Raw genomic sequence first — 12,538 nt, 5'->3', positions numbered from 1 at the left:
GGGCATCAGTCGCTGTCTGAATCGGGGTTTGCGACAAAAAGTCGCACATTGGTCATGGAAGTAGTTCGCTCGTCTACACTGCCTCGTCGTCGTAACTCGGATGCTTTGAGGGCTTTATCGGCTGCCGCAGTGCCGGCATTCGGACCCAACATGTCGCCAACAAAGTCTTCTTGCTCTTGTTCGCTGCTGTGTGTTGTGGCGGCATCGTCTTTGTGGAGGTATGACAGTCGGCTCTTTTCTTCCTCGTGAATCTCCGCCGGTGTATTTTCGGATACTTCTGGAAGGTCCGTCCTTTCGTTCGGAGGCGTGCTGTTGCTGCCCATTGTTCCCGGTGTCCGCGAGTATCCACTTGGGTAGCGGTGGGCACTTCCCAGAGAGCTGCGGCCGCTACCGGTCCGTCTGTGAATTGCGCCACCCTCGCTGCTGAGAGTGTCATCGTCCCCATCACCGATCTCGTTCGCGCTGAGTCGCACGGGGACTTTGGCGCCCACTAGGTTTGAGGGTGAAAATTCAGCAGCTCCCTTAGGACCATGTCGAATCTTGCCACTAGCCAAGGTTCCTGACCGGCCAGCGCCTGAGCCATGAACTTCGAGGTATGCTCGTTTCTTATCCCGCAGGGCTTGTTCGCGCAATCTAGCGTCTTCAGGTTGTGCCCGGTCACACCATACGGTAGCTTTTTGCCGCCGCATAAGGGCCACATATCCAAGCTGAGAGTTGGCAGAGCGAGCCGAAGCAGTTCGTCGGATGTCAGAAACACTGTTTCCCGTGTGTACCGGGTGGTTGCTGGTAGACGAGGTCGAGGTAGTGGTGCTAGACATGCGGCGAGATGGTGGATGGTGAGGAAGAGTCATTTGAGACATAGGAGGTGAGGGAGTGCCGTGGTAATGCTGAGAGCCGCTTGAGTAGGGCAACACGTTGGAGGATGTGGTTCGAGTCCGACTGTGCGTGGTCTGCGGGCTCGCTAGATGGGGCGCAAGTTGAGGTCGGGGAGAATCGTAGGACTGATATCCACCATACGCGTGCTGGGCACCAGAGAGGGGCTTCCGAGTAGGAGGCCCTTGATGGAGGGGCATTCGAAAGTCAGTCATGTTGGGCGGGATAGTACACCGGCCTTAATATCCCAATGTGCGAGGTCGCTGTCCTAGGAGTTCGGTTTGGTCGTGAGTGCACGTGCACTGGCTGTTACTTCAGGATGTGGGATGGTTCGTGACGATGACTTGAAACGCTGCGTTTCCGATGCGCGCGGCTGGCGGATAGGGAGATAATGCGGCCCCAGCGCCCACTGCAGTATGCAGCCGCCACAATCCCCTTTGGGAGGTCTTAAGCGGAAGACTGAGAGTAAAGGCCTTCGATATGTAATGGCACCAAGGCGTTGTAGATGTGCAATGGGTTGATCCTCGGGGTAATTTTGAGGCGAGGGTGACGACACAAAGTCCTGAACTCAATCGTGAGGTGATCTCGGTGCGATCTCGGTGACTGCAGTGATAGTGAAGAATTACGAAGAAGCACAAATCAGTGCTGGAGTCTGCCAATAAATGTCGAATGCAGAGGAATGGTTGGGATGGGCAGGTCTTAAGGAGAGACAGGGCACATCGGGGGAATCCTTGAGGACTCTGACCGGCCGTTCCTTGGTCGAGCAAGGTGATTGGACGATACGGAACACGGCGGAGGAACCTTGGAAGTACCTTCCCACCCAATTTTGCGGGTGGAGTACTTAGCTCAGCCACACCTGAGGCTGGGTACTTTACGGTATATGGTTACAGTTCAAGATGTTTCAAATTGTTGTCTCTCTCCAGCTCTTCATGTCAAATGTCTTTCTTTCACAACAGGCTTTTCCTCATGGATAAATGCTACGCTGACATGCCATCCCTACAAATTTACCCCTGAGCATGTGAACACTTGAAAGCGACATCATATTCGCAGGATCCTTGGTTATTCCCACTGAGGATAACTAACTAACGAGTCTTCTCGAAAATGCTTAGTATGATGGTACGAGTCATGGGCCTCTAGATTCCCAGTCAACGTACACCATACATAACAGGGGCTACAGCCATCAGCCGGCTCCACCATCCAGCCGCCGGTAACTCCGAAGCAACAAGTACCCTATCGACAATGCCAGTTTACACTGCCCTTGTCTTCTCCTATGTCCCAGAGACTGCAGTCAGATATCCTGCTATGTCCGTTACAGGCGCCCTGTGTCCTATAGTCTCAGTTTAGGCGGGAAATTGGAAATGACAGCATGGCAGCTAGTGTCGGGGACCCCGAGAGACTTCAAGTTGTGCTTATCTGCTGCCACTCGTGCAAGCGATAAGTACATGATGCTGGTTCATAATGTTAGTGCCGATCAGATCGAACTAGATGGCCCACTGTGTCATCCATCTTGCTGGATTCACCAACCGATATGGAGATGTACTTGGCCCACGTGTCGTCCCTAGTAGAGACGATTGAATTCTGGCCAGCGTTTCAGAACTTCGAGTATCTGCTACTAGACCTAGCCCTCTCTTGTGAGGGAATATCGAAGATTAAGCCCTTTTTGATAGGCAGAACGACCATATGAGTGGGGACTGCCGCGTGTGCTATATTGCTCAAATAATGCTTGCCTGGATATTTAATTGCATATAAGCATAAGCTATTCCGTGCCCCGTATATACTCCTAAATTCAGGGACAATATCCTTTATTATGGGATGTGTTGGCTTCTAATGCATCATCTAAGCCCCTTAGGTCGATACAGCCCAATGATCAGCCCGCTGTCATCGGCCCCGGCCCCTATTATGGCTGATACTTGCACGGTGCATGTTGCACCTGTGCGCACTGCGGGGTATACCTCCTTGCGAGAAAACGTCGTTAGGGGAATTTTTACGGAGTACCACGTACAGGGAAATAACTCCAAATAGCCGCCATCCAGAGTACTCGTTAGCTACGGGTTGATTCTCCCAGGGCTGTATTAATGCATAATTGGACTATCCCTTGAAAGAAAGGGCATAGTTAAGGCAATGCTTCAACCCCTTATATTTAATAGGGCGAAAATCAGGCCCTAAACGTACTACCTCAATACATGTGTAGTCCATCTCCCGTATAGTCAAATACGATAAAATTTCAATTGCGCGACATAAAAGACAGCTGCGCCACACGAAGTGGGCTTGATTAGCTCATTGGTGGAGCTCGGAAGCTGCGAAAGGAAAATATATAGTCATGACGTCAAGATGTTTCAGCGTATCCAGGTTTGTACAGAGACACAAAGGAGAAGTACCTGTGCCTGATCGTACATTGGCATTCAGAACAAGGCACCGGTCGAGGACAGAGACTATTGTGACAGTGGGGAAAAAAATGTGCGATATAGGACATAGTATGTAGTATGAACTATGTCTGTTATACTAAGTAGACGCAAAAACATCTGCATGTCACAATTTGCAGTCCCGAGGCTAGCGGGATTGGCGCATATGTCTGGCATATCCTTTGCTTTCCAAGCTTGTTATTTGCAGATACCTAATATGGCTCCATAATCTCTTTAAGACTTCGCCTTGGGTGTCTCAGCGCCACTATCCCCAAGCATAAGCCCCCCGCCGCTCCACTCACACTAGTCCACTTTGATCTGGGGTATAGGATTGTACAATGGCATGCTCGCTAAACCGTAGGGTTCAGGACCTCGATAATCAACGTAGAGAAAACATGCACAGCTATATTGCGCTAGTAGGAATTTTCGAGAGAACTAACTAGGAATAGATACTTGAACTGACATATATCATTAACATAACACAATTCTATCGCAAAGATAATGTATGCAGTGGAGATGAAAACCAGACCCACAGCGATGTGCGAAAAACAAGGGAGTAAGGTTGTAGAGAATCACACAATCGCCATCAGGATTGAATTTATCTTCATCGTATTACTGTGCGGGCTGGTTTCCTCCTGCTGGGAAGATGCTCCCATCATCTGTGGCCTTGCCCCAAGCCTCTTCAAAGGCTGAGTCTGCCAACGGCTCAGGCGCAGGCTCGTTGAAGGCTGGCTCCTCGGGCAAGGCATTGCGTGATTGTGACTCATTTATATCCTCCTTTAAATCTGCTTTGTCTTCTTTCTCAACTATCATCTCGGAGAAAGACGATGAAGCACTTTCGGCATCGACAAGATCTGTCTCCCTAGTCGGTACCGCTGTATTATTGGCACCAAGAAGCTCGAGGTCGAAGTTCGAACTATAGACCACGGCAGAGAAGGCTTCGAGCTCACGCACGTTCTGGTCCATGGCGACCAGATACTCATTTGGTGAGTGGGCACCATTGCCAATCACATGTGCTTGGCGAGTCATGACAGCCAGAAGATTGGCAAGCTTTGTCTTGCGCTCTGAGTTGGCAGCCAGGGGCACAACAGTGGCAATTGAATCGAAGGACTGCGGGGCAGTCTCCGGTGCAGAGGTGGGCGCCTTGAAGGCGTCAGCGGCACATCTTTGATCGATAAGAGTTGAGAATCCCTCGTTATTAAGAAGTGTGAGGACAAGGGAGAAAGAGGGAGAGTCGATCAAATCCGCCGTCTCATCCAGGAGGTGTCGCAGCTTCGATGCCGTCTGGGAAGAGGTTGGGTCGGCTACGCCTTCCACGCCCGACTCGCGCAAGACATGTTCCTCTTCCTCTGCCGGGGGAAGCAAGCAAGAAAGCCATTTTTGAGATCGTCGCTCGTCCTCAGTGCTGCCTTCCACCTTCTTGCGGATTTGTAAGGTCAACTCAGAGAGCTTGGCCAAACTGATATCTTCGCGTGGATTCAAAGGTCCAAATACTTCCTCTACGGCAGTTTGCACTCTTCCCATTATACCCTTCCACCCGCGGTGAAGCAGCCACCAACTGAAGGCGAGGTAACGCCGGTTGGTCTCGAAGTCATCGCCCAATGTCTGAGTGAGTTCATCATCGTGGTCTTCAAGACTGATTGTCGAGACGTTCGCAGGTGGTGTAGCAAGGGAGATCACGCTGGACAGGTAGTTCCGGCGTCCGAGTAGGTTGAGTTGGATGTGAGTGAAGACAGTGAGCAGGGAGAGAGTGTAGATCATAGTAAAAGACCGCGTGATAGCTAAGAAACGTTAATTTCTGACAGATGAGGTTTTATGATGAACGAAACAGACTCACAGGTAATCTTCACCTCATTCCACAGCTGTGTCTTGTTTCGTTTGGGCCGAGGTTGTGCGTCCGAGTTCAGAGCATCGCCGGCCTGGCTTGCGTGCACATATCCTTCACTCTGGAAACTAGAGAGGCTCCTCCGATCCTCGTCCGGCAGACTCGGGGAAACCGAGCTCAGATCTGACCCAGTCGCCTCTCCTGCATTCAGCCGAGCCAACCTCTCCGCTCGCTTCTGCTGGAGTTCCTTGGTCAACTCCTCAACTGGGAGGGCATCGATAATATTCTCGGCGGCGGTCGGCAATAACGCGAGGACGGTATATGTGCAATCGGTCTGGTTTTGTTCGAATCGTCGGCGCAAACTATTGCCATGGGTCAGTGATTCCGGTCCGGGGTATGCTGGTCGGGCTTTCACGTGCTACAAGCTCGCGTGCTTGCTAGCGGAGGAATAGGAGTCATCAAAAACAAGGAAAACTGACTTCTCGCGAGCAATCCGATCGCTGCTCATGCGTTCCCGCGCCTCGGAGATCTTAGACAGCAGGTATTGTCCGGCCAAATAGCCAGCTCCTATCACCCCAGCCCCGATTGCAAGACCTTTGCGATTGCGCTGGAACCAGCGCCTCGTCGCACCGATCATATTTGTGTTTGGTGCTTCTCTGGAAGAAGTTAAAATGACAGGCGATCCCAAGTCATGATATATTTGGGAGATGGATGGTTAAGTACGGAGTAGATGGGGAAGAGCGGCTTCGGGCGCTGATCGCCAGTTTCAGGCCTCGGCTAGAGCTCACCGTCATGCAATGTAAGTGAACCGCGTCTATAAAGCACCACAGAGGATTTTAATACCTGCAATAGCTTACAGCTTTAAACTTTTGACCATCTTCACTCATTTCTCTAAATCATCAATGATCGTATCTTAGAGCTCCGGATTTGGCATGGCCATCCCGCAATAACCCGCTAAGCCCTGTATGTCTCTTTCTTGTCCTCTTCTCATTGCTCTTTATACTTCTACTCCGTATACTTCGTACTCCTTGAACATAGATGTCCTCTTTGAAGCTGGTTTCACCCCAGTTCGATGATAAGCGATAAGCTTCAGTCGGCTACGTCCGATACAGACCCGCCCCCCTTGCCATATCGGCCTCGGAATCATCACTCCACCTTACACCCCTCCAGCTCTATGCAACAACTTTTTTACTGACTGTCCCTCGATTTTGTATTCCTGACAATACTTCCTCTTTCACCAGCAGGAACCGTTTGAGGCTGCACTCAACCGGCCTGGTTGTGAGCTGCGTCATGGCGGGGATGGAGCCCCGCAAAACCCCTCCGGAGTACTTTCTGGAGATCTTCGCGGACACCACCCATGTGCGAGATGTACTGAAGGGTCAGTTGTGAGGGAGACATATTAATCATGTCGTTTGTGCTAAGTTTTTCCTGCTAGGCGTCCTGAACCTCATCTTCTTCCACCGTTATTTCCCTTCTATCCGTCCAGTCACCTTTGACGTGCTCGACTTCACACTCCCCGCTATAAACGATGCAGACCTGGAAACACTGATTGAATCACGGATATCAGCTCTGGTCCGGCAGCATCTGTCCTCCGCAGCCGGCGGGCAGGATGGCCAAATTGTCGGTGGGGGCGGGGGTGTGCGAGGGCGGATCGCAGTCGAGTTCTACGAGAAGAAACGACGTCGGTCGGGGCACTGGTTTGGTGGACTGACAGGGAAAGGCGAGGAAGAGGTGTGCTGGGAGATCTGGACACTTGATGTGACGATCGCGACACCGCGTACTGAGTCTGGTATGTACAGTCTGCGGGGTCCCTTTTTTATCCAGAGCTAATTTGGTTACAGAACGAGCCAAGGTGCGCAAGGCAATGGGAAATATGCTGCAAAAGGCAGCTTTGAAAATCCTGAGCGTTGTCAATCGAGATAAAGACCATATCCCGCCCATCACCACTAGCGATTCCAATCCCTTTCCCTATCGGATTGTCGTCAACCCGCGGGCTGATGGCTGGGGAAATCGCATGGGGCTTTACTGAGATATGCTGTTTAACTAAGAGCTTGGACGATATACCTCTAAATCGTCAATTCTAATACGTTCCCGCTCCGATCATTGTTCAACCAACCGGACACGTTGCTTTTGTTTCCTTCGGTGAAACATGGCTGCGGGCGATCGACCCCGATACGAGTTACGAAATCTGTCAGATGTTATAAAAAGGGTTATTACTATGAGTGTACAAACCCCCTGTGCTGTGGTGGTCATCTGGAGTTCAGTGCTTAGGTGTTTATGTATTTTTGGATTCTTGAAAGGGCTGGGCTGGTTCTTTTTACAATGCGGCGTAAAGTACATATGGATCCTTTTTCAAATCAATATGAAACCCCTATTCCAGGCCTTCTGTTGAGTCCTCACGAGACATCATAAACCAGAGAGGTTTGTGATCTCGGTGTACAACGTGTCTTCAACGAGACCGTCATGGTATTTGGTTTGAAGTAATATTTTCTAAAACACATTCTGTGGAGCTGCATCCTGCATAAAAGCCTGCAGATTGTAAGCAAAGTGCTATCTCTTAGCCAATAATATTCCATCTGATCCATCAACACCCGATATTTAGCCCCAAATACAACTACCCCTTCATGCAGTGTGCCAATACCCCAATGCAAACCAAAGAAGCATCACATTGATCCAACAGAAGCAGATATGACGGCTCGAGTATTGAGAATACATAACAAACTGCTTTGATTGAGTATATTGACCCGGGGAAGAGTACAAGACTTCGAACGGGCGTTTACAAAATCAATCATTCTCAATGTGAAGAAATTGTCATTGTTAAGTTCACTTGCTTTGATTGGGATGTTGATATTTACTAGCAGCTATCGGACCAGCTTCTTGGGGTTGATCCGTTCACCCTGTATTTGCGGGGACGGTTGTGCACGACGTTTTAAGGAGGTCATTAGATGATAGAGTGCGCAGATAATACTAATGCATGACATGTGTGTATCAGTTGAGTTCTTGGAGTCAAGATGTATATTTTGGATGGCAACTACTGACAAAGTTATGTACGGTCTTCTCCAAGCCTTCGATCTATCCATGGATACTCAAGCATCCTCACTCGTACGGCTTTGTAAGGACAAAGCTCGATGGCGCGTAGGGCAACACTGAGAAGATACATGTAGATAATGTAGATAACGTCGATCTCGAACACATCTATGAAACCAACTGCATCCACATTCATAATGTACGAACTAACAACTAATCCACTCGAGTGTGACAAAATGGCAAGAACCAATATAACATTCTCACATTGAGCGAATATCCAACCTCGGACCCGTTGCAACATTGCTCGGGTCCTCTCTATTTCATGTTCCAGCTATTGCACTACCCCTATTTAATCATGACAACGAACATTTGAGCCAACCACTCCACTTTGTGCTTGGGCACAGAGAATCGGATCCGCAACCTGCGCCTAAGCAGGTTCCGCGGAGCTTTTATTGTCGACGCGATTCTCGGTTAAGATGTGAGACTACACACCTTTAAGTGGAGTGGGGCTTGCTCGCAGCCTCGGCCTGAGCGCGCAGGTTGGAGGAAGTGCCGTTGGAGCTGAAGAAACGGCCAAGCACGGGCTGGAGGAAGGAGTTGAAGACAATTTGGGCACCGCTTAAAAGAGATCAGCTACTGGTCTTAACTTGGTCATGGAATAGTAACATACCTGGTCTGGGGAAGGGCCATCCACATGATCAGAACGAACTTGAAGATGTAGTAGAAGGCTGCGATCAGTTAGCAAGATAGTCAGAAAATCGGCATATTGTGGGCACGTACGGAACCAGTAAGCAGCGCTGATGGCACTCTCAATGACAGTCAGGAAAGCAAACACAACCCAGTACTATCAAGTCATATGTTAGAATTACTGATCGCGTGCAAGCGGGAAATATGTCACGTGGGTGGTGTATGATAACAATCGGCGGTGATTACTTCCGCACGATTGTAACAACCAGGTGATAAAATCATGTGAACATACCGTGAGCCACTAGAGGAGCGAAAAAAGACAAGGTTAGTAATTTGTGTGTAAAGGGGGAAATTTACAAAAAAAAAACTCACCTGGGTGTCATCCTGAGTGCTTGAGGTGAAAAGTGCGTTAAGGGAGTAGTAACCGGGGATCAGGAAACCGGCAAAGTTGACGAGGAACTCGCCAGCAATGTTAAAGAAGACAAGGAAGAAGTAGATTCCGATAAGGCCAAGGATAACATAGACCTTGGGGACATTGGTCTGACGCTCAAGGTTGGCAAGGACAGGGTACTTGGAGAGCTACGAAATAGCAGATGTTAGCTCAAAACCACAGCGATAGATACTATAGTGAAGTATGTATCAAAGGATGTGATTGCAGATACTCCTGCTGTGGTCACTACCGCTTAGGGGCATTGCAGCCACCAGGCGAGGGTTTGACCTAGGAGGACAGCGAAACACACAACAATGGCTGGAAACGTACCTCCTTGTCGAGCTGAGCAATAGAGTGCTGGGCACGTTCCTGGAAAGAGGCCATTTTTGCTTATAAGGGTATCGTTTGTGGGAAAACAAGTCAAAAAGCTAATAGGATGAGAACGGAGTGAGGGATGGTGAGAATGCAGCCGGTCAAGACGGCGGCAAAGAGGACAGAGGCTGGCTAGCCTGTGCTCATCACGTGATAGACATGACGTATCCATCCACTTATGAAGCTGGACAAAGTAAATTGTTCCAAGGCTATTGGCTTGATATAAGGAGTATATCGATATGATCAGAAGATCTACACCTGGAGATCGTGCAGATGACTATGGATACTACTTCTATCTTCATAAATGCCGTCTGCTAGAGTGCCTAATTGAGGGGCTAAGGGGAATATATTAGTGGCCTGTAGCGAGTTTAAGCTTCAGCAGTGATAGCCCTATGTATCGATGTACCTTAAAACAGATTTCAAATCGAACATCTGGAGTATAATGTATCAGAGCCAGTCCGTTGGCCCCTCCACAAATCTCCCGAGATCGTACATCCTATACGACATGACGTACGCGGCTTTTCCCAAGATCATCGAGGGCTATACCAAATAACTTGTTTACCCGTTGACCTGTTTGCGTTTCTAATCTTTCTTTTTTTCTTCCATCATGAAACCGGGGAGAGTCCCTTTGTGGGCCTCCCCTGCAGTAGTTGGTCGTATGTGATGCATCCTTCTGCTTCCCCCGAGATCCCGCCTATCAAAACTGACCAATTGAGAAACATTGCCCTATTTCCACACACTCTTCCTCTCTCAAACATGAGGTATCAATCTGAAAATTTAGAAAAATGACCGATTCTGAGTATCTTCAAACACAAATGACCCTGGGACGGCATATCAGGGGAGTCACGTGATCCATATTCACAGGGATAGCAGTTGCAATCGGGAAAGAAAAGATAAAAAAAAGACCAAGAAGACCCCAAAAGAAAGGAGCAAACATTCTGAAAAGACCGACAGCATACATACACTTACAGTTAGCGCCTGACCGCCAGAGACGACCTCGGCATATGGTGTGATTGGGTCGAAGGGACAGGAGATGCAATTAGGATAACTCCCGTTATCAGACCTTCTCCCCTCCCCTAAAAAAATTCATGCAGAAACGCCTAAATACCTTTACCTTACTTTATATGTCTTGATATTTCTCCAGTGGACCCTCCAATCCCTCGAACCACTCGAATCTCCATATCCCCCGTCTACGCAAAGGCGGGCCATGTAACCACACCCGCGTACCGCCCTCCTGAGCTCTTCCACCCCCAAGGGAGCTACACAATACAATTGAAGCATTCAACGTGGTTTATGGGCCAATTTCTCATAGCCAACTGTTCTACGATTTGAGATCGCCATCTATACCACGTGGGATCCACCCTGAGCCTGACCTTCGTCCTCGAGAGCTGTTTCGATTTCCATTCCGAATCACTAAATATCGATACACACTTTTCTCAATGCGGCCACAGTGAGTCCATGATACTCCATGATACTCCTTGAATGTCCCTAGATCCAATTCTAATTGTTTGTTTGCGCTTAGACGCGAATACCACATTGTTGTGTTGGGTGCTGGTAGGAGCCTTTCCTCCTGAGATGTTTCCATAGGTCATAGGCTGACCACAGGCATTCCCATGCGACGCGATAACAGGAGGTGTTGGAAAAAGTTGTCTAACAGGTTCGTTCCCTGTGTTCCGCACCCTGCCCTGAGTCCTCAAGCTGAGCAACAATCGCCTTCTAGCCCAATTCGTTCAAAATGTCTGGATTGAAAGCTACGACCCTACGATCGAGGATTCATACCGGAAACAGATTGAGGTGGACGTAAGTTGTCTACTACGCGCTGGAAATCACTCGGCCGTTAACCATGCTCGATAGGGTCGACAATGTATACTGGAGATGTGAGTACCTCGGTGGTTTGGATATGGCATGATGCTAAAATTTCGAAGTCTTGACACCGCAGGAACAGAACAGTTCAGTAAGTTTTTGGCACATCTACCCATGTGAGATCGAAGCTAACAACCCACAAGCGGCAATGAGGTAAATCTAGCCACACTCCATCCATCACCAATCTGCGAACCAACTCCAAGAAAAACACACCGTACTAACAACATTGTCTATAGAGAGCTCTACATGAAACAAGGTCAAGGATTCCTCCTCGTTTTCTCCATCACGAGCATGTCCTCCCTAAACGAACTCTCCGAGCTCCGCGAACAAATCATCCGAATCAAAGACGACGAGAACGTCCCAATTGTGATCGTGGGCAACAAATCCGACCTAGAAGAAGATCGCGCTGTACCACGCGCTCGCGCCTTCGGTCTATCCCAGAAATGGGGTAACGCACCATACTACGAGACCTCTGCCCGGCGCCGCGCAAACGTCAACGAAGTCTTCGTTGATCTGTGCCGCCAGATCATCCGCAAAGACTCCGAGGCCGCAAAGAGCAGCAACGATCCCAACCGAAAGCGCGAAGGCCCGAACCGCAAGCGAGACAATCGCCGGCCGAAAAACCGCCGCGGTCCGTGTGTCATCCTTTGATTTAGCAATTCAAGGGGCGCCGAGGCCCCTTGTCTTGTTTCATTTTCATGCGATACGACCCTCTGCGATCTATGCCTATTCGACGCCGCTATGCATTTTGACATGTCATGTATGACTGATGTTCTTTCTATATGCTGCCGATATGTCTATGCCTCTCCTCTCCTCACCCCTATAGAACCATGCTTCGCAGCTACAGATTTGTATCTTTTCTTTTTTTCTTTTTTTTTTTGCGCTGTACACAATTGGTGTCATACTTCTTTTTATTATTTGACATATTTGATTGAGGCTTGGTTGCTCTGGACTCTAAAAAGACTACTTTCAAGAGATGGAAAAAAGTGCTTTCTTTTCTTTTGGTCCTGTTGCTATTATCGTTTGGTTGATAGGCTCACGCTACAATCCTTGTGGTTG

General features: G+C 49.0%; 5 protein-coding genes across 5 annotated transcripts; 2 read left to right on the top strand and 3 right to left on the bottom strand.

Annotated features, from left to right (window-relative positions):
- Nucleotides 1-5: 5 nt before the first annotated feature.
- Nucleotides 6-1,088, bottom strand: LCP9604111_5453 (uncharacterized protein; the record flags this gene model as incomplete). The annotated part of the gene is made up of 1 exon (XM_039073265.1): nt 6-1,088. The coding sequence occupies one exon, from the start codon at nt 1,086-1,088 to the stop codon at nt 6-8; it is 1,083 nt and encodes a 360-aa protein (XP_038928415.1).
- Nucleotides 1,089-3,887: 2,799 nt separating this feature from the next.
- Nucleotides 3,888-5,737, bottom strand: LCP9604111_5452 (peroxisomal biogenesis factor 3; the record flags this gene model as incomplete). Its single annotated transcript, XM_039073264.1, has 3 exons — nt 3,888-5,056; nt 5,113-5,462; nt 5,580-5,737. 3 exons carry the CDS (start codon nt 5,735-5,737, stop codon nt 3,888-3,890), a joined length of 1,677 nt encoding a protein of 558 aa, XP_038928414.1.
- A 653-nt stretch (nt 5,738-6,390) lies between these two features.
- LCP9604111_5451 (autophagy-related protein 101) lies at nt 6,391-7,129 on the top strand (the record flags this gene model as incomplete). The annotated part of the gene is made up of 3 exons (XM_039073263.1): nt 6,391-6,478; nt 6,536-6,889; nt 6,942-7,129. The coding sequence occupies 3 exons, from the start codon at nt 6,391-6,393 to the stop codon at nt 7,127-7,129; spliced, it is 630 nt and encodes a 209-aa protein (XP_038928413.1).
- A 1,492-nt stretch (nt 7,130-8,621) lies between these two features.
- On the bottom strand, nt 8,622-9,628 carry yop1 (putative membrane biogenesis protein (Yop1); the record flags this gene model as incomplete). Its single annotated transcript, XM_039073262.1, has 6 exons — nt 8,622-8,745; nt 8,798-8,855; nt 8,908-8,971; nt 9,107-9,115; nt 9,187-9,393; nt 9,575-9,628. 6 exons carry the CDS (start codon nt 9,626-9,628, stop codon nt 8,622-8,624), a joined length of 516 nt encoding a protein of 171 aa, XP_038928412.1.
- Nucleotides 9,629-11,055: 1,427 nt separating this feature from the next.
- LCP9604111_5449 (uncharacterized protein) lies at nt 11,056-12,130 on the top strand (the record flags this gene model as incomplete). Its single annotated transcript, XM_039073260.1, has 8 exons — nt 11,056-11,066; nt 11,139-11,170; nt 11,247-11,273; nt 11,337-11,416; nt 11,471-11,493; nt 11,542-11,570; nt 11,623-11,632; nt 11,716-12,130. 8 exons carry the CDS (start codon nt 11,056-11,058, stop codon nt 12,128-12,130), a joined length of 627 nt encoding a protein of 208 aa, XP_038928411.1.
- Between the last annotated feature and the right edge of the window lie 408 nt (nt 12,131-12,538).

Source organism: Penicillium roqueforti (genome assembly GCF_015533775.1).
Source record: "Penicillium roqueforti strain LCP96 04111 chromosome Unknown scaffold_13, whole genome shotgun sequence".
NCBI classification, from domain to species: Eukaryota; Fungi; Ascomycota; class Eurotiomycetes; order Eurotiales; family Aspergillaceae; genus Penicillium; species Penicillium roqueforti.
The sequence above is the reverse complement of the archived record's forward strand: the minus strand, read 5'-3'. Positions and strand labels throughout refer to the sequence as shown.